At 36.3% G+C, this 24191-nt stretch overlaps 1 protein-coding gene across 1 annotated transcript; it reads left to right on the forward strand.

Moving 5' to 3' along the window:
* The first annotated feature begins 6708 nt into the window (after positions 1-6708).
* Positions 6709-18903, forward strand: LOC149141274 (eukaryotic translation initiation factor 6-2-like). The gene is made up of 5 exons (XM_089451206.1): positions 6709-6841; positions 6967-7011; positions 16820-16950; positions 18277-18387; positions 18589-18903. The coding sequence occupies exons 1-5, from the start codon at positions 6742-6744 to the stop codon at positions 18901-18903; spliced, it is 702 nt and encodes a 233-aa protein (XP_089307332.1). The 5' UTR covers positions 6709-6741.
* The last annotated feature ends 5288 nt before the right edge of the window (positions 18904-24191 follow it).

Genomic DNA, 24191 nt, shown 5'->3' on the forward strand with positions numbered 1-24191 from the left:
GTATTGTATCTGAAAAATACTATATGTAACAAGTCGCATTTTGTAAAATGACAATTTTATCCGCCACAATGTAGCTTTTATAGTTATTCTCCATTTTAATAAAACAATTTTTTATGGTTTTGCTTATTGGGCATTCTCCTCTTTTTCTTGGCATTTCAATTTTTCAGATCTAAAATCCATTTCAATTTGAAATGGATTTTGGGGGAGAGGCCCCCAAAATCCATTTCAAATTGAAATGGATTTTAGATCTGAAAAATTGAAATGCCAAGAAAAAGAGGAGAATGCCCAATAAGAAAAACCACAAAGAATTTTTTATGAAAACAAAGAATAACTGTAAAAGCTACATTCTGGTAGATAAAACTGTCCTTTTACAAAATGCGACTTGTTACATATAGTATTTTTCAGTTACAATACCACAAGTCAATTCCATGGGTGAATGAATACCATGGGTGAATGTCACAATACCATGGGCAAATACCATGGGTGGATGTCACTTATAATACCATGGGTGGATGTCACTTACAATACCATGGGTAAATTCCATGGGTGGATGAATACCATGGATTGATGCCATTTTCTATTCGAATCATTCCTTCCTCCTTAAGAAGCAATGGTCCCCATTGCGTTAAGTTCCCTCCTTCGAAGCCTTTGTTGAATATGAAGAGCCACTCTAGAGAATGGTTTTATGTGTTTAACCCATAACCATGATGACCAAAGATACGGGGAAAGAGATACCCTATAATGCCTATGACCAACTGTGATACTGACAATGTGCGGCATAGCAAATAGACTTCTATGAAGTGTGGGTTTGTGGATGACCCATAACCATAATGAATGAAGATCCAAGGATAGAGATACCCTATAATGCTTGGGACCAACTGTGATACTGATAGTGTGCGGCCTAGAAAATGGACTTCGATGAAGTGTGGGTTTGTGGATGACCCATAACCATGATGAACAGAGATCTGAGGATAGAGATACCCTGTAATGCTTGTGACCAATTGTGATACTGACAGTGTGCGGCCTAGCAAATGGACTTCGATGAAGTGTGGGTTTGTGGATGACCCGTAACCATGACAAATGAAGATCCAATGATAGAAATACCCTGTAATGCTTGTGACCAACTATGATACGAACAATGTGATGCTTGTGATTTTGGGGCCTCTCCCCCAAAGTTCATTTCAATATTTTAGATCTTGGGGGCCTCCCCCCAAGATCCAGATCAAACCTTGCATATGTCCTGTATGAAAACATGAATGGCGTGTGAAGGTTATGTTTTCACAATCTAAAGTCTAGATCCATCGAAAAGATCTATGATTTAGCAAAATACAATTTGGTACACCTTTACTTAGATCTATTTCCACACATAGAAAAGAAAATATAAATAATCTTTGTTGTAATCATTCACTATTCATCTTTATGAACTTGCCTAGAGTATTCCCAATGTCCTCAATGACCTTTTGATGTTGAAAAGGAAGGCGGAGAGGTGACAACCTAACCCAAACTAAAATTTTTGTTACAACCATGTTAGAGGGATCAAACTCCAGAAACCATGAAGTGAGGAAGGATCCCACTCTTCCCAAAACCAGGGCCCATCCACGATACATTTGTCATAGTATTCTTGAGAATCAAATTGTACAATAAAAAATCCTTTGGTACATAAATAAATATCATATTTTTTTGTCTAGGTTGTGTAGATCCACTTATGAAATGCTTCCGACTTTGGCCAGAATTAATTAAATCTATAGAAGGTAGCCCTAGCTGGTATGAATATGAAGAGATACTTTATTTCTGGGTTGTTTATTTCCAAAGCAAACATTTCCTCCATATTCTCTACATTGTATTATTTTGGAGGAGTTTGAGATGGGATTTTACTACATGTAATGTCCTTGCATGACATTGATGTAGGCTGTCTAGAACCCATTGCTCCTTGTGCAGTATCAAGATTATAAACAAAAATGAATTCTTGGAGATGTTGTATGCACTTCACTGGCAAGAGTCCAACAATTATTTTCCCTCATAAATAAGATGTTGAAATACTAAAAGTATTCCAAGACAGTATTCCAAGAACTATTTTAAATCCTTCACCCTTGCTTCCACGTGAACCCGGAACAAAGTATATTTTCCACATAGGGTTTTAACAAAAAGTTGAAATCTTTGCGTGGATTTTAAGATTTTTGTGTTGTCCATCTCTCCCATGGAAGGGGGATTTGGAGGGATCTTTTGCAGATATGTTTCTTTCTAAGTGGATCTACACATGCTGATAAGGCATGACTCTGTATGAAAAAGAAAAACTCGTAGATCCATGTTTACGAGCCTAAGAATCCAATGGGAGGGATTTGGGCCCTCAAAAGTCCAACTAAAGGCTCAAAACAAAAATGGGAAGACAGACCATTCCATACAAACCTCAAAAATCACCCAGATCTGACTATATTTTGTAATGGGCCTCCTACATAGAAAGGATTGATTGCCTCCTTACCTCTAGTAGGAACAAAAGTGAGAAAACAACAACTTGAGGGGGTGGATCTTGTAACCATGCAAAAGATAGACCAGCCCAACATGGCCCTTAAAAGAGATAAGTTATCTGCGCAACTAAACATCGACCTAAAAAGATGAAGGGGCTCACACCTAAGATCCATATCACTCTGACCAAACCTTGCATTAGGGGCCAAATCACCACAAAGCATCTTCACAATAACCCTAGCTACGGTTGCCACCATCCTTTTCCTCCTTATTATCTCATCAAATTTATGCCAATAATTAATAATTAATGCTATTTATATTATGTATAAACTCTGCATCTCAATCCCATACAACTCTTGTTTATTTAAGTATTACACAATTTTAATGTGCTGAGAGGTGCTCTCAAGTGTAGTATGGAAGAGATGTTGTAATGCTAACATAAACATTTTGACTTAGCCAAAATAAAAGCATAAAATCAAAAATAAAATAAAATAAATAATTTACTATTGGAAGTTTTTGAGCTTTAGGTTTTGACAACCCATGATTTTGCTCATGGTATTTGTTATGATGAAGCCTATTGAAAGGCATGAGGAAATTCATTATAAAATGCAAGAGTACCAACTTAGATCCTTTTTAACTCTAACTTGATTTGGATTTAAAATGAATCCTAGCTGGTTTCCTAACACAACCATATAAATTAAATTTTGATAATTTTTTCAATATAAACATACCTATCAACATAGTTATGTTGAAATAGAATATTATTCTTTAAATTTATGTCAAAACTAACGTCTATAATTAATTCTTACTTTTAATCCTATTATTGTTTGTTAAGTTGTGTGAGTCATTGCAGGCTTACTCTTTGGCTTTACTCTTTGGCTCTAGAAACTGCAGCCTAAAAAGATCCCAAAGGGATCCAATGGGCATGGGCCACACCAACTCTGAACATGACTAGATTTTTGCCCATAAAATTAACCCATATCCTACACATCACAAAATACCTTAAAAATACACCACATTACCATCTATTCTACACCAATAAACTTTTTTTAAACAAAATTTTAAATTTAATTAAATCCTAATAAAAACTAAAGCGCACACTCCATTTACAAACAAAACACCACCATATAAACAACTCAATACAATACAGACAACCATATCATACCTCAATTCCCACGACCATATCAACAACGGAATTCAAACTGTCAGGCTTAATCATATAAACTGTCATTTAATTCCTACACTAAGTGTTCGTTCCCATTGACATCGCATTTTGATATTGCTCTGCATCTTTTGGCTTTGGGTTCGACACTCCGTTACGGCCTGTACTTTTGCAGCTTGAAACAGGCTGAATTCTGTAAGGTATTTGAACTCTCTGCGACATAACATTTTCTGATGTCGAAATGAACTGCCATTAATACCTTTTACATTATTCTTTAACTTTTTTTTAAAGAAAAACAAGTATTTGGCTCCAGACTTAGCCATTAACCGCTATATCAACTTGTAATGCCTTAACGGTAAGATTTCTTTACATTCTCCCCTCACATTTAGCTTGCAGATGACAGAACTCCTTTTCTTTGATGGAAATTTGCTTCCCAGACTGTTAATCGATGGATACTTTGTAAGAAATGTCATTTGACAGTGACTCCTTTTCTTTGATGGAAATTTGCTTCCCAGACTGTTAATCGATGAATACTTTGTAAGAAATGTCATTTGACAGTGAATTTTTTTGAAAAACGGAAATTCTGTTATAGCGTTTGTCGAAGCAAATTCAGAAAAACTATGTTACCAAAACCTGGCCAGTTTCTTGTTTCTTTCTCATTCATTCCCATTCTTGTCTTTTTCTTGTTTCTTTCTCATTCATTCCCATTCTTGTCTTGACACTACACTAGAACAGTTTCGTACTAGAAGTGCTTGTAATATTGTAAGTTAAAACACTGTGATGTGCAAAATGATATTGTATTGTAAATCAATGTGATGTGCAAAATAGAACATCAAATCAAGCCTGTGTCTGCAACTGTATCTTATGTTGCCGTTACCTGTTCTATTCCCTGTTCTGTTAAAGTGAATTATGTATTATATAATTATGTAAAATAGGACATATTTTAAGTCTCTGTCTGCAACTGTATCTTCTATTGCCGTTATTTGTTCTCTTCCCCGTTTTCTGTTCTGTTGATGTGACGGCCTTGTTTAACATTGCCTGGTTGGTGGAATTTTCTATGGAATTTGGTGATTTTTCCAGAAAGTCGATTATAAAATATTTTTGTTTAACATTACCTGGTTGGTGGAATTTTCTATGGAATTTGGTGATTTTTTCGGAAAGTTGATTATAAAATATTTTTATTTAATGGTATTTAATGGTGAAAACAGATTCAGCACCATCCAGAATTTTTAGATATTCAAAATTCTAAAACTTAATTGCTATAACCTGAATTTCCAAAAATTTTATTAGATTGCATCAAAATTTACCACATTTTCTATATATATATATAAAATCAACTCTGTTTCTGCACATGTAGGTACTGTTATCTATATTAGCTACTGCTATCTATCTTAGCCCAATACTTACAGCCTCCTTATATCTTAATTCACTAATCTGTGGTATGTGTCTCCATTGTCCAACCTCAATGGCGTCCCAATTATATATTACCGGGTTCCACATGCCGATTTCAAGTGCCATGTGAAGTAGCATTTAACAACAGTTTATAAGAAATATATAATAGTATTTTCCACGCTATCTCAGATAATTTTGCCCGGAAAGGAATCTAAGTTTAAATATTTTGAAGCATGGGTTCCATTAGACTCAACGGAAGTTCTGACAACTAGCTCTTCATTAATTTCCTGTTAACCTTCTACATCTTATTACCATTACAGAGCTTTGGTCCCAGAGGAAGCTTTCTTTGCAGTTCTGTGGATAGAGTCCATATGGCAGTTCGTGACTATTTAAATTTTATTAATTTCGATTTTGTTGAGTTGGTCTTCTTTGACGCGATGCTCAGTAAGCAAGTTCTTGCTGATGTTAATTAGACAGTACTTGACAGAGAAAAAACATCTTTCCAGCAGAAAAGCGAGTCGTTTTTTTGGCTGTTCGTCATGGCTACAAGTAAGTTCTTATATCCTTTATATAAAAGATGTTTTAATTAGGATTTAACTTTAGTTGATAGAGAGATGTTTACTATCGTATATCGTGTAAACCTATAAGTTGCTTGAACATTTCTTCCACATTGAAGCTTTTCGCGAAGAACTTGGCATCAGAGGGTTGGAAGTTGACGGTTTCCGTTTTGCAGAACCATTGTTGTAAATGTAATATATTGTGTGGTTTGATATTTTTTTTGGGTTAATTTTAAACAAAGGACCAGGTATTTGGGCCCAGCACCAGGTGTTGTTTGAAATAAGCAGTGGTAATCTGGCCAATGGCTCCCCTATTGAACACGGCTCCTCATCATTTTCTCTGATCTTCTGACTGATGTTCTCCGACCTTCTCTCACTGATGTACTGGTCACTGATGTACTTGTTCTCCCGGAAGTGATTTCAAAAAATTTGAATTAAGTTATTTAATCTGTAAAATTTAAAGTATAAGTTAAAAAATATATTTTAAACAATAAAATATCATATTCTTATGTTTAAAAATATATTTTAAATAACAAAAATTCACACTCTTATTTAAAATTATATTACTAAATTCTAATAGAAAAAAATAACTTAATTAACTAATAATATTAAATGCCTCAATGCCTACATCTTCTAAAATGCTTGGGCATATTCAAATTCTCAAAAGATTGCAAAAAGTACACATGTATGTACCTATACAGACATCTGTCCATGCATACATGTACTTATGGGAAGTGCTTTGAATATATGATAAATATTGTATGGTCAATTGCCTCATATTTCCTAGGGGTCTACAACAACGTATTTGTCCTTCCTAGAGTGAAATAAGTCCTGATTTTGGATTGGTTCAGGAATTCTGTTTGAAAATTCCAGTGAGATTGGCGTCTTTTCAAAACTTACAAATGCATATTGCCTGGTGCCCATTGGAGGATCAGAGAGCTTTTACAGGTTTGAATTGAGAAATCCTAATCATGTATAGGTGCAGGGACTTAACTGATACTACTGTCTTTTGAGTAGGTTCCAACTTTTCAACACGAAAAACCTTAGCTGCAGGGCATTTAATGTGCATTATATGAAGATTATTTTCACCTACTTGTTAAATTCAGGTTTTCAGAGATAGATATATACTATATGGGTTTCTGGGACATTGTTTCTTAATTGTTTTGCATGCATTGTTTCAGCACATTGGAGGCTGAGTTGGAAGATTTCATTCCTGTTGTAAAGACATCTATAGCAGGGACCAGGATCATTGGGCGGCTTTGTGTTGGTGAATTTTCTGATGATATGCAAATGTTGTTCTGATGATGTGTAAATGTGGGTCTTGGTTTTGACTCATTTTTTTTTTTTAAAGTTGTGCTTATATTTGACACCTTGAATCTTTACTATTGTCAGGGAATAAAAATGGTCTTTTGCTGCCAAATACGACTACTGACCAAGGTAAGCTGGAGAGGCAATCACCCCGTCTGTTAATAAATTTCAATTGGTTCAAGGATGATCTAGTAGAATTTGTCCAACTTGAAAAATATGCGAGAATAATAAGTTAACCGTATTGAGGAAACAAATATGACCAATTGTGATTGTAGGTGGGTTGCCAGTGGTCTCCCGGTGGTCAGGTAGGAGTTAATACAAACTGTCATGGATGTGCATCATATAGTGTCTGAGCTTATTGTGCTAAAAAAGGATGACCAGAATTTGCGACAGACTTTCCTCTAATAGCCAAAGTGAAGGACGAAAGGAAGAAGAGGGAAAAATGGCATCTTGATCAAGGGTTGCTACACAAACGTTGAGATAGCGCTCTTTTTTGGGGTTGTCCTGTCTGGCCAGGTCTGCTACGTTTGAGGCTATCCAATGGATAGTACATTGTTTTTACTGGCTTCTTTGTTCTCCATTTTGATCAATCATCAAGGTGTTTCCTACTTCAGCTTTTATGGACAGGATAAAAACTGAAGTGATTAGTGAACATCTGAGCATTTGAGGTGGGGTTGAGTGCTAGAAGTTTGCACCGGTTTAGGACAATCTCCCAAATGAAAGTGTAGTATCCACCATTTATCTGATATCAGATTGAACATCTGTAGATGAAGTAATCTTTTCTCTCAGGCTTCAGGGAACATAAACTGCAAATCAGAATCTGGAAGTCCTGCTCCATAAAATCGCTGGTCTCAACTTGAAGCTGGGACGAACACTCTTGAAGCTAGCCCAAGGGTTATCACTACCCAGGAGCCAGATGTCATATAGTACCTAGGTGGAATAATGTGGCCTTTAGAATCTGAATATATGTAAAGTGTTGGTCCAACTTAGGTGAGAGGGGCTGGCTATGGGATATCTAGGTAGCCTGAATGTAACACTGATGCGTGTGCCACTTCTGTTTTCCTTAATTTTAGGCTGAGGAGCATCAATGGAGAGATGGCCGGAGGGTGTCTATCAAAATGGCAATGCAACGTAGCGGTCCAATCCGTGATCACCTTAGCATACTTTCACCAACTGTGCTCCTTAGGTGACAGTGACATGTAGGCTCCTTAGGTCCACCATATGCTTAATATGGTGAATGATAGTTACGATATTAAAAGAAACAGTGTAGCCAGTCCGTTAGATAACATTGGAAGACTAACAGCGAGGGTGAGGGATTGCGTGCCTAGTAGAAGCTACAGCGGGGCATTGGCCTTTTGCATTTTATTTCTAGTGAAGTGGGGTAAGGAGAGAAATTGTTAGTATGATAATTGGTTGCCACAAATATGCAAGGGTGTTGTTGTGTTTCGAGAAAAGAACTTAGAACTAGTTAAGAAAAATGTCGGAGGGAAAACTACTTCGGTTTTGCATTCCCTCAATTCAATGCTATCTCAGCTAGAAAACACGATTGATTTTGTTTTTCTTTAAAATCCAATGCAAGTTTCAGTAACATACCTGGAAGTGCTAGGATCCTTGTTGCAGGAAAGGTGAGTAGCAAGCAAAATAATATACAAAGAAAATAACAAAACAAAGAAAGCTGCACTAATTATGCCAAATGCAGGCTTGAATGATAATGAGCTCGTTTGATCTCCTAAATCTAGGTGCATGAAATGATGCCAAATGCAAGCTTAAATGACGATGAGCTCGTTTGATCTCCTAAATCTAGATGCATGAAATGAATACCCATGTCCCCAATTTTTGTAATTTTATTTAAGCAAGTTGAAATGTATAGATGAGAATCATGAAACCCAAGATTTGGACTTTGGATCTAAAGAGAAGCTATGATTGGGATGAATGGTGATTTACCCCCAAATCTTGATATTAATGAGCCTTCATATATGCAATGGCCCATTGTATCCCAAATGAGACCTCCTGAAATCGCTTTGGTGTTGCTGAGATAGGCAGTATGGTCTTCATCCTTACTGTGAAAAATAAAATTAGAATTTGGAGGGGGGAAACCAAAATACAAATTGAAATGGAACGACGTTTAAATTTTGAATAATCAAACCTCTTGATATTTTGTTTTTTTTGTGATTGACTTTCAGCAATCCTTGGGTGTTACAATACTGCATGAATGCAAAATTGTGTGCAACAGTGGGGTACCAAAACACTCCAAATAATGTTAGGGCAAATCTGTTGATGCTTATATGGCAGATGAATCCTTTCTATGAATGTTCTAGCTGGAGAAGTTCCATGTGTGCCATATGGAAGAAGCTTGAATGTGAGAGTTAGCGATGTGTAATATGCCTTGTTCTTGCACATGTCATTTTACCTAATACATAGGGTTCACGCTTTAGCTATCTCAACTGAAGACTCACGAGCAAGTAGTATTACAAGGCTGTCACCCAATAAAGGTTGTTGATCTCAATATGATGATTATTCCCAGTATGATGAAAGTTGGTGTTGTGAACACATTTCTGAGTCTGGAATAAGAATGATTTGAACAAGTCAAACATGAGAGAGTTACATGTTAAGTGAAGCATGATAGGTCATATGGACATATTTATGTCTCACTGCTCCTCCGCAAGGAAGTTTAACTTTAGACGACATATTTATGTCCCAGTGCTCCTCTGCAAGGAAGTTTAACTTTAGACGACACATTTATGTCCCAGTGCTCCTCTGCACAGAAGTTTAACTTTTGACGTTATTTGTGGACCGCTGATAATACGATGAGGATTATTGATCAAGAGATGGCTGGGTTAGTTGATGAGATGATGACGTGGTTTGCACATTATTTGAATTGTTTGAACAGATTCCTGCCGACATATATCTTACTCTAGGAGCTTTTAGAGACCAACATCATGACGAAACCCCAACGAAGGGGTGAATGAGTATTTCAAAATTGCCTTCTTACGGTGGATCAATTTTGTGATGTCTGTCTTAGGGGCTTAGCTCATCCTGTGAACTTGATAGATACATAAATCAAAATATTAATTTTGAATTCTAATTCCACGGATGGGTTCATGACATTTTTGGCTATTCAGGATCGAAGCTAGGGATTCTTCATTATTAAATATGCATTTTAAAGTTAGACAATAAACAATGATAGTTTTGATATATAGATTCTGGACAATAAAGGCATCTGAATAATTCACGTAATATAGGCATCTGAATAATTCACGTAATATAGGCATCTGAATAGTTCTTTTAGTAAAGGATTCTGAATAATTCATTAGTAGTTGGTTGGGTAAAAATTCAGGTTATTGTATTTTTTTTTATATGTATTTGTATTATCGTGTCCAAGTAAAATCTCCCATTTGATTAAAGTCTTGCTAATATCAGGTCTTTGAAATAATTCATTACCCTCTCTGGTATTTGAATTTTCAGATTTTGTCATAAACATTGCTGTTTTTTTAGTCTAGTGTTGTTGAAATCTAATTTCAACGCAGACGCTATCAACCAAAACCGCCAGAAAACGTTCAGCTACCCGCCTGGAACTTCTCGGACCAGCTTTCCGGCGAAGGAATAATCCGGCAAGGAGCTCCGATATAATATGGAGCTGACGAGTGGTTCACCCCTGACGTATGCCAACGTAATTTTCTCGGGCGATAAAGTTAGGTGACAAAGTGCCTTCCGATATTGTTGTCCACCGTCCGATTTGATTGAATGTTCTCCGCCGTTGATCCACCAAAGCTGCATACGAGGTGCATTAAAAGCATTGCGTGGTGTAAAAATATGTTTGACCGCCGTGATAGTAATTATTTCATAGTTATTGTGATATGTGATAGGTTGGTGTAAGTTTAAATTTTAATGTTTTTTTTATATATCGGGGGTATGGGCGCATATGCTCATTAAGTAAATTTTGTATGGGGTATTGGTACTTGGTAATGTTTTTATTTTTTTTTGGAGTTGACCATTTTTGTAATGAAGTGAAGAACACAGGTGCGTGTGATTTTTTTAATATGAACGAGCCAAAAAAATTATATGCTCGTGGGTTGTAATGGTGGTGTTTGCCATTTTGTAAAACTGAGGAGTAGCGAAAAACCATGTGTGGTTTTGCACAGCAGTGCATAAAGAAAATGGTGGAGCGAATTTTTGTAAGCCTGTGTAAATTTTTTTACAGCAGTAAACTTATGTAAACTTTTATTACAGCAGTGAATATAAAAAGGATTTTACAGTGGTAAACCCCTCTCAGTAAAAGAGGATGAAGTTTGTATCAGTTTTTAATGAATAGAATGTTTTTATGGTGGTGAAATACTCTGTCTCTCAGTGGAATTTTTTTTTTAATCTTATTTGTGCACAAAAAGATCGTGTGGAGCTAAAATAGAGCATTGCCTCTGTGTGTTTGAATCTTGGTTTTTGGTATTTTCTCCATGTAAAAATAGCCAACAGTGGTATCAGAGCTGGACCAGGTTCTTTAAAGAAGTTAAAGAAGCTGAAGGGAGAAGGTTTGTAGCTGCAACAAAACTTCTCAGGCAGACAGAAGACTCAGACATCAAAGGATTCAGGTATTTCAAAAGTTTTTTTTGTGTTGCTGAAGAAACAGTCAGTTGTTTTTAAACATACACAGTCAAGGAATGGCTAGCACAAGCACTGGTATGGGTATGTTTAACACCCAGCTCCCACAGTTTAATGGGAAGAACTATGACTACTGGTCAATAACTATGAGAGCCCTGTTTGCCTCTCAAGATTTATGGGAAATAGTTGAAGATGGTTTTGAAGAACCAGCAGATGAAACTGAGTTCAATGCATTAACTCAGGGAGAGAGAGATCTCCTGAAGAGCAATAGGAAGAAGGATGCAAAGGCCATTTTATTGTTGCATCTAGTAGTAGACCAGAGTATATTTCCAAGGATAGCAGCAGCTAAAACATCAAATGAAGCATGGAAAACCCTCAAGACAGCCTATCAAGGCATGGAGAGAGTGAAGACAACAAAACTACAATTGCTGAGAAAGGATTTTGAAAACTTGAACATGAAGGAGTCAGACAACATTGAATCATTCTTCACTCATGTGATTGGTGTAATCACACAAATGAGAACTCATGGAGAAACAATTGAAGATAGAAGAATAGTGGAGAAAATATTGAGGGTCTTACCCTCAAGGTTTAATGCCATAGTCACCACCATTGAAGAGACAAAGGATCTCTCAAACTATTCAGTTGATGAGCTACATGCATCACTGATAACACATGAGCAGAGGTTGAGTAGGAATGAAAACTCATCTCTTGAGCAAGCCTTCAAGACCCAGATGTCCTTTGGCAGAGGAAGAGGTCAAGGCAGAAGAAACAAAAGAGGAAGAGGCAGAAGCCAGAACAGAGGTGGAAGGAACAGCCCATCAAATGCACAAGGAAGAGGCAGCAATACAAATCAGAACCAAGGTCAAGGCAGCAACCAACAAAGAGATCAGTATCAGGCTCAAGGACAAAGGTATGATAAATCTAATGTTCAATGCTATTATTGCAAAAAGTATGGACATTATGCTAGTGATTGTAGAAAGAAACAACATGATAAGAACAACAGACAAAATGCAAATGCTACAAGAGAAAACAGCAGTCAAGAAAATGTCCTGTTAGCTTGTAACATGGCTGAAACACATAGTGAGGACATATGGTTTTTAGACTCAGGTTGCAGCAACCATATGACCAGAAACATAGCCTTCTTTTCTGCCCTAGATAAAAATGTGAAATCAGAAGTCACACTAGGAACTGATAGTAAAGTGTCTGTTATAGGAAAAGGAGAAGTAAAAATATTTTCAAAGCAAGGAGAAAGGAAAACCATAGCAGATGTATACTATGTCCCCGGAATGAGATGTAATCTCTTGAGTATTGGACAGCTTGTCCATAAGGGGTACAATGTTTTCTTTAAAAATGATGTATGCACCATCATGGATATACCACCCAGCAAAAGATGCATTGCTGAAGTGAAGATGACAAGGAACAGGATGTTCCCTCTCCGGATCAGGGCAGACTTGAAGAACAAGAAGGAAATGGCAGCAGTCACCCAAGAGGCCTTCCAAAGCGTGCCAAAGGATGAGAACTGGTTATGGCACTTGAGATTCGGGCATCTAAATTTTGGAGGTCTAAACTTATTGAGCAGAAAAGGAATGGTAAAGGGATTACCATTGATAGAGAAGCCGGACAGCCTTTGTGAAGGTTGTATATTGGGCAAACAACATAGAGAAAGTTTTCCATTAGGGAAAAGCATAAGGGCAAAGACACCCTTAGAGATTATCCACTCAGATTTGTGTGGACCAATGCAAGCTCCATCATTAGCTGGCAGCCTATATTTCTTGACATTCATTGATGATTTTACAAGAAAGACTTGGATATATTTCCTCAAGAACAAAAGTGAAGTCTTTGAGAAATTCCAAAATTTCAAAGCACTTGTGGAGAACCAAAGCGGGCTGCACATAAAAGTATTGAGAACTGATAGAGGAGGTGAGTATATCTCCAATGAATTCCTTAAGTTTTGTAGAGAAAATGGAATACATAAACAGTTCACAACTCGGTACACCCCACAGCAAAATGGAGTTGCTGAAAGGAAGAACAGAACCATCATGGAGATGGCAAGGAGCATGTTGAAGGCAAAGCATTTGTTAAATGAGTATTGGGCTGAAGCTGTACATAGTGCAGTTTATATATTGAACAGGTGTCCTACAAAAGCAGTCATGAACAAAGTGCCAGAAGAGGCATGGAGTGGGAGAAAGCAAGGAGTCACCCACATGAGAGTTTTTGGGTGTGTGGCCTATGCACACATACCAGATCAGCTAAGGAGGAAGTTGGACAGCAAAGGGGAGAAATGCATCTTCATTGGATACAGTGATGAATCCAAAGCCTACAGGCTGTACATCCCATCTACCAAGAAGTTCTTTGTAAGCAGGGATGTTCAATTCATTGAGGAGGAAGCTTGGGATGGAAGCATAGAGAAAACAGTGAATGTCAAGAACTGTCTGTCTCATGATGAAGATGAAGAGGAGGTGGCTGAAGTACATCCCCAAACAGCAGCGCCAACACAAGGACAGCAAGGGACACCATTGAGGATAAATGAAAGTGCTTCTCCAAGCACACCACATGGAGGAAATTCAAGTGCATCTTCAAGCACTTGTACACCAAGTGAAAGAGGTAAGAAATTTAGAAATCTAAGTGACATTTATGATGAAGGAATGAATTCCTTATTTGCCTTGTATTGTCATGTTGATGATCCTATTCATTTCGAAGATGCAATTAAAGATAGGAAATGGATAGAAGCTATGGATGAGGAGATGAATGCCATAAAGAGAAACAAAACATGGGATTTGGTTGAGCTACCAAAAGGCAAAGAAGTCATTGGTGTGAAATGGGTTTATAAGACCAAGAGCAATGCTGAAGGCAAGATAGAAAGGCACAAGGCAAGGCTGGTTGTCAAAGGCTACAAGCAGCAGTATGGGAGAGATTATGAGGAGACTTTCGCCCCGGTTGCAAGAATGGAAACAGTGAGAGCAGTGCTGTCCATAGCAGCACAAAACAAATGGAAAGTCTACCAAATGGATGTGAAATCAGCATTCCTAAATGGAGTGTTAAAGGAAGAGGTGTACATTGAACAACCTCTCGGCTATGAGAAGAAAGGTGAAGAGCACAAAGTGTGCAAATTGAAGAAAGCTCTTTATGGGCTGAAGCAAGCGCCAAGAGCATGGTACAACAGGATAGATTCATATCTATTGGATAATGAATTTGACAAATGTGAAGGAGAACCCACAGTCTATATCAAGGAAAAGGATGGTAAAATTTTAATTGTTGTCTTGTATGTAGATGATGTTATTTTCACTGGAAATGATATTTATCTTATTGAGAATTTTAAATCAGTCATGAAGGATGAATTTGAAATGACTGACATGGGTTTGTTGAGATACTTCTTAGGCATAGAAGTAGATCAAAATGAAAAAGGAATTTTTATATCTCAAGCAAGATATGTAAATCAAGTTTTGGGCAGATTTAAGATGGAAGAATGCAAGGCAGCAATCACTCCCACAGTGATGGGATTAAAGCTCAGCAGAGAGGACAGCAGCAAGGATTTTGATCCTAGCCTGTACAAAAGCATTGTGGGCAGCCTTATGTATTTAACAGCAACTAGGCCTGATTTAATGTATGCTGTTAGTTTAATTTCCAGGTTCATGGAGAGGCCAAAGGAGGCACATTGGCAGGCAGCAAAAAGAATTTTGAGGTATGTCAAAGGTACTAAAATGTTTGGCATATTATATAGTGTCTCAGAAAGTTCAGATTTAATTGGATACACTGACAGTGATTGGGCTAGAAGTGTAGATGATCGGAAGAGCACTTCCGGTTATGTATTTCATATGGGTTCAGGAGCCATTTCATGGGTTTCTAAGAAACAGTCCATTGTAGCATTGTCTACAGCAGAGGCTGAATATGTGGCAGCTACAGCAGCAACATGTCAAGCAGTTTGGATGAGAAGAATGTTGAGAAGCTTAGGCCAAGAGCAGGCAAAAGCGACAATGATCTTTTGTGACAATAGCTCAGCTATTGCATTGTCAAAGAATTCAGTGTTTCATAAGAGAACGAAACACATTGATACCAGGTTTCACTACATCAGAGAATTGGTGAACAATGGAGAAATTGTCCTAGAACATTGCAGGACTCAAGAACAGGTAGCAGACATCTTGACAAAGCCACTGGATCAGAAGAGCTTTGAATTTTTGAGAAAGTGTCTCGGTATGACCGAATGCCCAGCTGTTGAAATTAAAGGGGAGTGTTGAAATCTAATTTCAACGCAGACGCTATCAACCAAAACCGCCAGAAAACGTTCAGCTACCCGCCTGGAACTTCTCGGACCAGCTTTCCGGCGAAGGAATAATCCGGCAAGGAGCTCCGATATAATATGGAGCTGACGCGTGGTTCACCCCTGACGTATGCCAACGTAATTTTCTCGGGCGATAAAGTTAGGTGACAAAGTGCCTTCCGATATTGTTGTCCACCGTCCGATTTGATTGAATGTTCTCCGCCGTTGATCCACCAAAGCTGCATACGAGGTGCATTAAAAGCATTGCGTGGTGTAAAAATATGTTTGACCGCCGTGATAGTAATTATTTCATAGTTATTGTGATATGTGATAGGTTGGTGTAAGTTTAAATTTTAATGTTTTTTTATATATCGGGGGTATGGGCGCATATGCTCATTAAGTAAATTTTGTATGGGGTATTGGTACTTGGTAATGTTTTTATTTTTTTTTGGAGTTGACCACTTTTGTAATGAAGTGAAGAACACAGGTGCGTGTGATTTTTTTAATATGAACGAGCCAAAAAAATTATATGCTCGTGGGTTGTAATGGTGGTGTTTGCCATTTTGTAAAACTGAGGAGTAGCGAAAAACCATGTGTGGTTTTGCACAGCAGTGCATAAAGAAAATGGTGGAGCGGATTTTTGTAAGCCTGTGTAAATTTTTTCTACAGCAGTAAATTTATGTAAACTTTTATTACAGCAGTAAGTTGTTTTTCACAGCAGTGAATACAAAAAGGATTTTACAGTGGTAAACCCCTCTCAGTAAAAGAGGATGAAGTTTGTATCAGTTTTTAATGAATAGAATGTTTTTATGGTGGTGAAATACTCTGTCTCTCAGTGGAATTTTTTTTTTAATCTTATTTGTGCACAAAAAAATCCTGTCGAGCTAAAACATAGCATTGCCTCTGTGTGTTTGAATCTTGGTTTTTGGTATTTTCTCCATGTAAAAATACCCAACAAGTGTTCGTATGCTTTGTTGCAGATATTCTGACCATGTTTACTCTATTAATTGTTTTGCCATTCTTCACATGGTTATCTTATTTCAGCACTTGAATCTCACAATCGTTCTGTTCACTGGTTCACAGAACTAAATCACTTGAGGAATAGTTTGCCGGACGAAGTCGTGGTGCGTAGAGTTGAAGAGCGACTATCTGCACTTGGCAATTGTGTGGTGTCCAATGATCATGTCGCTCTGATTCATTCTGATCTGTCGAGGGTTCGTTCTTATCTCTTCATTATGCTGGGATAATGGCCAATCCACTTTTCAACTTATGACACCTCATTTTTATCTAATATTCACCTTTCTATTATAAGATTTTCACAGCCTGACTGTATTAAATTAGAATTGCGGTGATATCGTTTCAATAAAACATTCATACCTGAAGCAATGCGGCCATTCTTGTGGGAAGACTTGAGCTGACAGAAATAAATATCATGTGCAATAAGAGAATAATTGAAATATAAAAGACAACATTTTCATGAAATATGCATGTTTGTGCCAAAGTAAAAGAAGCAACTCTTTACGTTGTTGCTAGAAATTTTGTATTTAGAATTCATTACACTAAGCTAATGCAGCGTTGATGCTAGAACATTTGCATTTAGAATTCATTACACTGCCATCACCGATATGACCCGAACTAGCATTGCTTCTTCTGTAATTGAACTCCAGGTTCTTTGAATTTGGTAATCCTTCAAGAACGCCATGTGTATTTTTCATGTCAAAATGGTGACCTTCCTTACACCCAACGATTTCGTGATTTGTTGGATTCTTGAAATTAAGCAATGCTGCTTGAAGATACCATGACGAAAGAGCAGGCATTTAAGTGAAAATAATCTTAAGAAGGATCTCCTCCAAAAAGCTCTTTTCAACGTCATTTTTGTTCTCAATCAATCTCAATGCCATTCTTGTGTCGTCATGGCCCTCCATGGCTACTTCAAGGTGGTGAGTAAGGGCCTCTGGGAATGGAGCCTGGTCAATGGTATCCACCTTAAGGAGAACTCGGTGGTTGTCTTGTGTCTGTTATAGGTACACATGAGTGATCACTTCCTTGTGCCTCAAGTTCAACTCCTTCCTCTAGGTGCACCCACAACTAAACTTGAGGTACCACTTCAAGGTGGTGAGTAAAGGCCTCTGGGAATGGAACCTGGTCAATGGTATCCACCTTAAGGAGAACTCGGTGGTTGTCTTGTGTCTGTTATAGGTACACATGAGTGATCACTTCCTTGTGCCTCAAGTTCAACTCCTTCCTCTAGGTGCACCCACAAATAAATTTAAGATACCAGATGTAGCCTGTGAGATTGGAACCTTGACTGGTTCAACCTCTAACTCTAGGTGCACCCACAATTAACTTATGGTACCAGGTGAAGCCTGTCAGATTGGAACCTTGACTGATTGTGTGAGACTCCTTGCTCCCCACCATTAGAACCAAGCCCAATGATCGATTGTCAAAGCTGTGTTACTGTCATAGCATGCTTTTTATCTCTTTTCTCTGAATCAAACCCCATTCCGTTCTTAACATGTTTTTGCATTTTGCTTGTCCAGACTACAGAAGAATTGATAGCCGATGTGCTGGACGTTGAGGTTTTCAGGCAAACTATTGCAGAAAATGTTCTTGTTGGGACTTATAGTCTGTTTACCAACAGAGGTGGTCTGGTAAGAGTTAATTTTTGAAATAGCCAGCTTACAATGAATCATACTTTTGTCATCGTAAGTTGAGCAACGACTTATTTAACTGTTCAAATTTTGAGTATGTATTCGTTTATAGTTGCATTCATGCTATATATATTTAGGAGCTTAGATGTACGAGGAAAGCATATGATTGGTATATAATGACATAGGTTTGTTGTTTAATAGGTCCACCCACATGCTTCAGTTGAAGATCTAGATCAGTTATCAACTCTTCTTCAGGTACCTCTTGTGGCAGGCACTGTCAATCGTGGAAGTGCAGCAATAGGTGCTGGATTGATTGCAAACGATTGGACAGCATTTTGTGGTTTTGACACAACAGCATCTGAATTGTCCGTAATTGAAAGTGTTTTCAAATTGGGCGAACCAAAACCTAGAACTATTCTCAATGAGATTAATAACTCATTGATAGATACCTTCCTCCGAAACAATGGCATTTCTCAGGCCTCATCTCTTATTACTTTAAATTTTTGCTCCATCTAGAATTACATGCGTATCTGATATGCCTTTTTGGCATGTTCACACTTCACAGAGTGGTAACACCATCGATACGTTTTCCATGTTTGATTTTTTATTTGAAGTAAGAGAGAATTGCGACCTAGTGTTATTGTTGATGAAATGCCCTGAGAAAGTCATTGATAGTTTTTTTTGGGCACCCGTGTCATCTCTTATGTCTCATCTACTATTATCTCATTCTTCGTATCGATTCTGTTTAAATTTCAAGTGACTGTGTTTTTGGCAACTTTCTGGTCAAGATCAAGCTTTTACAAATTTATTGCGTAACATTGGTACTTTCATTCGCAGTTGAGGTTGCTCATGCGTACCATTCCTAATTTTGACGAGATATTTAGAAGATTGAATTCCGAGTATTTATATGTTGATTGTGTTGCGTAATTATATGCGTCATGGCTAACTTGTGAGAAACATTTATGGAGCTGTCAAATTTTCCTGTGTCTAAACACTGGGTTTCTATTCCTTGGGAAACGCTGGAGATAATCTTGATATGAAGTTGTAAAAATGTATGTATTATATTTTTTATTAGAAGAATGGTGGTTCTGGTCTGAAATGGGATTGATTCTTATTACTATAGTTATAATTTTAATTGGAGTTGAAGTGAGATATTTATCTGATTTTGAATTAGTAACAGAAAAAATACTTTAATAATACACCCATTCACCAACTATTTTTATTACAAATAAAAAATATTATAAATAAAAAATAACTATTCTACCTTAAATAAAAATAATATATATATTATTGATACAATCCATTCTTTTTCCGCGTAATACATCCATTCACCAACTATTCTACTGAAGATAAAAAATATTGATACAATCCATTCTTTTTCCGCGTAATACATCCATTCACCAACTATTCTACTGAAGATAAAAAATAATATATGTATTATTGATACAATCCATTTTACTGGATTAGCTCACACATGATAATTATAATAAGTTTCTCGAGATTGATGAATATGAGTATAAATCATATTAAAATATTCCATCTTCAAATCATATTTAACAACAAACTAGGTTCACAAAGTTCAATAAAACTTGCACTTGTGTCTGGAAGGTGCAGTTTGTAAACTTTTCATTGCCACAGTTTGCCAATAGATTTACGGGAATCATTGCTCACCGTAGCACTGAGGGTGAGATGCCTGTTGAAAGGTTGTTTACACATTGCTATGTGCTGTTCATCTTAGTACTAATGCTAGGTCGATAAAGCTCTGCAATATTTTGAAAAATCTATTTATTTTGTGATTCTCCAGTTATCGGAATGGGCCAAATCTACAATTAAGTCCATTTAGCTCCAGGTGGTATCCTATGTTCCTGTGACCCACTTCTTCATATCGTTGTGAAATATATAAAAACAGATAAATCTTGTAATCATATCACAGGATTGTTACATAGTTTCATGGAGTTCTGTACCCACAGGATGGGTCGGTTGAGCTTTTACTTACACTGTTAAGGCCTGTGCTGGAAATCTTCAAATTGTAGGTTTATTAGATAATAATATAATTAGTCGGACCGCAGAGAACTAGAGTTACAATAATATAATTTGTATGTCTGTAGTTTTGAGTTTACGACAAGTGACTTCATATCTATTTTGATATGTTTTATGTGTGAACTACGTTGTATCTATTTTAATCATAATCAGCTTTTAAACATTATCAGGAACTTGAACAGAACTTTTCATTATGTTTTGAAAGCATTTAATATCACACTTTTTTTAAAGATATTTTAACATTTATAATATATATATATATATAATTTTTCATAAAAATTATTAATGTTATTCTGTGATGTGTAGTTTAATTGGTGGTTTTTAAAGATTTTTTAACATTTAAAATTTTTGCATAAAAATTTTTAATGTTATTCTGTGATGTGTAATTTAATTGGTGATCACATTATATTATGGAGTATGTAAAGTATGAGATTTATGGTTCAAATCTCTTGTAAATGAAGTTAAAATATAACTTGAGTGAGCCTAATGGTTAAGAGCATGTGCTTCCTACCAAAGGGGGTAAAGTATGTTAGCGGTCAAATTGCTGTGCGTAGATGAGTGTCTTGCCCCACAAACAAGGAGTCTCATACACCAATTTGGTGTGTGGCTTTTCCATGGCCTTAAAATTGGATTATTATTATTATATTTATTTTTAATTATGCTTTTTATCCAAATATATATATTTTAATTTATATGTGAGTCATGATATTTAAAATAATTATAAAATTTTTATTGTTTAAACTATAATTTTTTTCTCAAATGAAAAACTCTTAATTCTATTCAACTTTAAAGAAGAACAAAATTACATTTTGGAGATGTTAAATGCATTTAGTAAGAGCAACCTCTTGGCTTATGCATAAGAAAAAACTGAAAAAATGATAGAAACTTGTGAAGTTAAGTGTGATAGTAATCACTTAATTTCTCTTTCTTTCACTTCTTTTTCTTACCTTTTTTGGATCTTCTGCGACCCCCCTAGGGTTGATTGGAACCATTTCCAAATTGCTTCTGGTTATTTTTTGTGAGAGTTCTTGTGAGAGTTGTTTGTCTGAATCTAAACTTTTAGAAACATGGACTCTCTTTATTCCCATTGTCCCATTTTCTTTGTGCACCACATTTTTTCTGTTGTTTTGGTTAGTGGATCTCTTTTGATTTTGTACCATCCTACTTGTGGGTTGCATTGCCATTTTGAATTGGAGCATCAGCTTTTCTTGGTTTGGAGGGTTCTCCATGATTTCTTCTTCTTCATTGTGTGTGGATTAGCTTACCCCTTTTTTCTTTTTGGGGTTCTTTTTTGCTTGTGAGCATGTGTTTTGCAAGCATCTTGTTTGGTAATGTGATTGACATTTGAATGTCGTAGTTTCATACTCCAGAACTTGGGTCGTCCACTGGAAGTTTTAGAATGCGATAAGGTAGACCATTATTTAGGTCTATTTCTACACAGATTCGAGCGAAGATAAATAATTCTTTCTCTTCTCTTTCAACGTCTATCTTTTCAAATGAGCCCAAGTTGTTCCTAATTTTCTCTAGAACCTTGTGGTGCTAGAAACGAAGGGAAATATTTTGGTAGCCTCACCCATATTGGCATTGTTGAGACCACTATTCTTGCATTGTGGTGCCAGAAAGTAAGGGGAATATTTGGTAGCCTCACCCTTATTGGCATTGTTGAGACCACTATTGTTGTGACATTAAAATATGGGAACCAAGGGGTAATGAAGAACCCTGCATTTCCCCAAAACCAAGGCCCTTATTTCAATTCTCTCTCCACATCTTCTTGAGTATCAAACTGAACAATGAAGAAACCTTTTGAGCAAAGCTATATGTTTTTGTTTTAGGTTGTGAAAACCAATTGATGCAAACCATTGGATTTGGGCCAAAAATCATTGAATCTGCAAATCACTACCCTAGAATCAAGGGCAAAAAAAGCTAATTTACCTTTGTTATATTTACCTCCATGAATTATGCTTTTTGTTGTTGTTCAAAAATATAAGGTCCAAGATTGTGTCACATCCTTGAAGAAAATAGAGCCTCTTGGGTTTTTGGCTTTTGAAGCCCCCCTTATAGCCTTAGATTCAGGCCAATAGTGAAATTTCTGCTTGTTGTTGTTGTTCAACAATATAAAGTCCAAGATTGTGTCACATCCTTGAAGAGAATAGAACCTCTTGGGTTTTTGGCTCTTGAAGTCCCCCTTGTAGTCTTAGATTCAAGCCAATGGTAAAATTTCTGGAGATACTGTAACCCTGCAACTAAAATGATCTTGTTGCTCCTTCCTTTCATGAAGAAGACACTGTGTATCTGTAGAATATACTATAGAATATATAGAATATACCAACCGTTTCTATATCTATTGCTTGATATTCGTCACATAATTCGTATTTGAAACCCAAAAAAGGGAGGGGCATAGGGTTTTATCTTATAGATCTGCTATATTTTGCGGGTTGCCCATATTGTGTTAGCTAGGATCTGGTCTTGCGGCCCAAGAAAACCTTAGTGGTGGGACAAAACTAGCTTGATTTGTAACAACGATAGAAAGTGGGTAAAAAAAAGCATCCATCCCTTGGTATAAACTCACGATCGCCATTCACACATGTTCAAAACCCATAAGAGTATCCCTCACCATAAACCCTAGTACTTGACCCTCGGTGTAAACTCGTGATCACCATTCACCCCTGATCAAAACTCATAAGAGTATCCCTCACCATAAACCCTAGTACTCAGAGCTCTTGCAATCATGCCCTTTTAAAGTGCCATTTTTGTAAAACTATAATATATATATATATATAGAGAGAAAATAATAGAAATATAGATATATTTTAAAGTTTTAGATTTAAAATATGATGTAACATAAAATATTTTTATGTTTTAAATGGGAAAAAAATATATCTAATTTAATAATTTGATAGTTATAATAATATTTTTTGTTAAAAATAAATTTAATAATATAATAAATAACATGTTAATTATATATATATAAAATACAAAAATGAATTTTTTCCAAAAGCATTTTAAACCTAATCAATAATATAATAGGTTAGACTCATCATTTTCAATAAAAACATTTTCAGTCATTTTCTATTTTATTCATAAATATCATTTAGATTTTATATATTTACAAATTTTTTAGTGCAATCCAATTCAAACAATGATGGTTAAGATTCACTTGACATCTTTTCCATGTTGCACTAAAATCTAATCTGCAAACTCGTTTTTTACCTTTCATTTGGAATATCTTTAACAATATTGATTTTGTTTTTAATAAAATTATATTGTAATGCATTTATAGGGGATATGTCATTTTTATTATATTCCATAAACATGTTAATGTTGCACCTGATAACGTAATAAAGAAAAATAAACAAGTAAACTAACCTAAGTTGAAATAAAACAAGATCCGCAAGCGGCCGTAGTCCAAATATCAGTAAGTGTGATTTGCAGCCAAAGAAAATTCTCAAGAAAAATTAAGGCAATTTCTAGAAGCTATCCCTCGACGAGGTGCCTGTGGTCAAACTCGTCAATGTTTTATTTGATTGTGCACTACTTTGCGGTGCAGGATCAACCGTTTTTACTCGAGCAAATACCAAGATTTTTCACAAATAGATGTCTCTTTTTGTATCAACTTAATAGCCACTCGCCCATATTAACCTATATTGAATTTGACTTCAGCTATACAAAATTCAAAATAGATATTGTGGGACAGCCCTGCACATAATTAATCAACTTTGCTAAAACATTTTTCTTATCCAAGACTATTAAACAGTCTCACCTTT

This window comes from Pinus tabuliformis, chromosome X (assembly GCF_031772625.1).
Source record: "Pinus tabuliformis cultivar Carrire ecotype Pingquan chromosome X, CPIR1, whole genome shotgun sequence".
NCBI classification, from domain to species: Eukaryota; Viridiplantae; Streptophyta; class Pinopsida; order Pinales; family Pinaceae; genus Pinus; species Pinus tabuliformis.

What these genes read in the sequence shown, in the direction of transcription:
- LOC149141274 (XM_089451206.1), top strand. Translation starts at nt 6,742, where the DNA reads ATGCATTGTTTCAGCACATTGGAGGCTGAGTTGGAAGATTTCATTCCT. An exon ending in AAATACGACTACTGACCAAG is followed by an intron (nt 7,012 to 16,819) that starts GTAAGCTGGAGA and finishes ACTGGTTCACAG; the next exon opens with AACTAAATCACTTGAGGAAT. An exon ending in TTACCAACAGAGGTGGTCTG is followed by an intron (nt 18,388 to 18,588) that starts GTAAGAGTTAAT and finishes GTTGTTTAATAG; the next exon opens with GTCCACCCACATGCTTCAGT.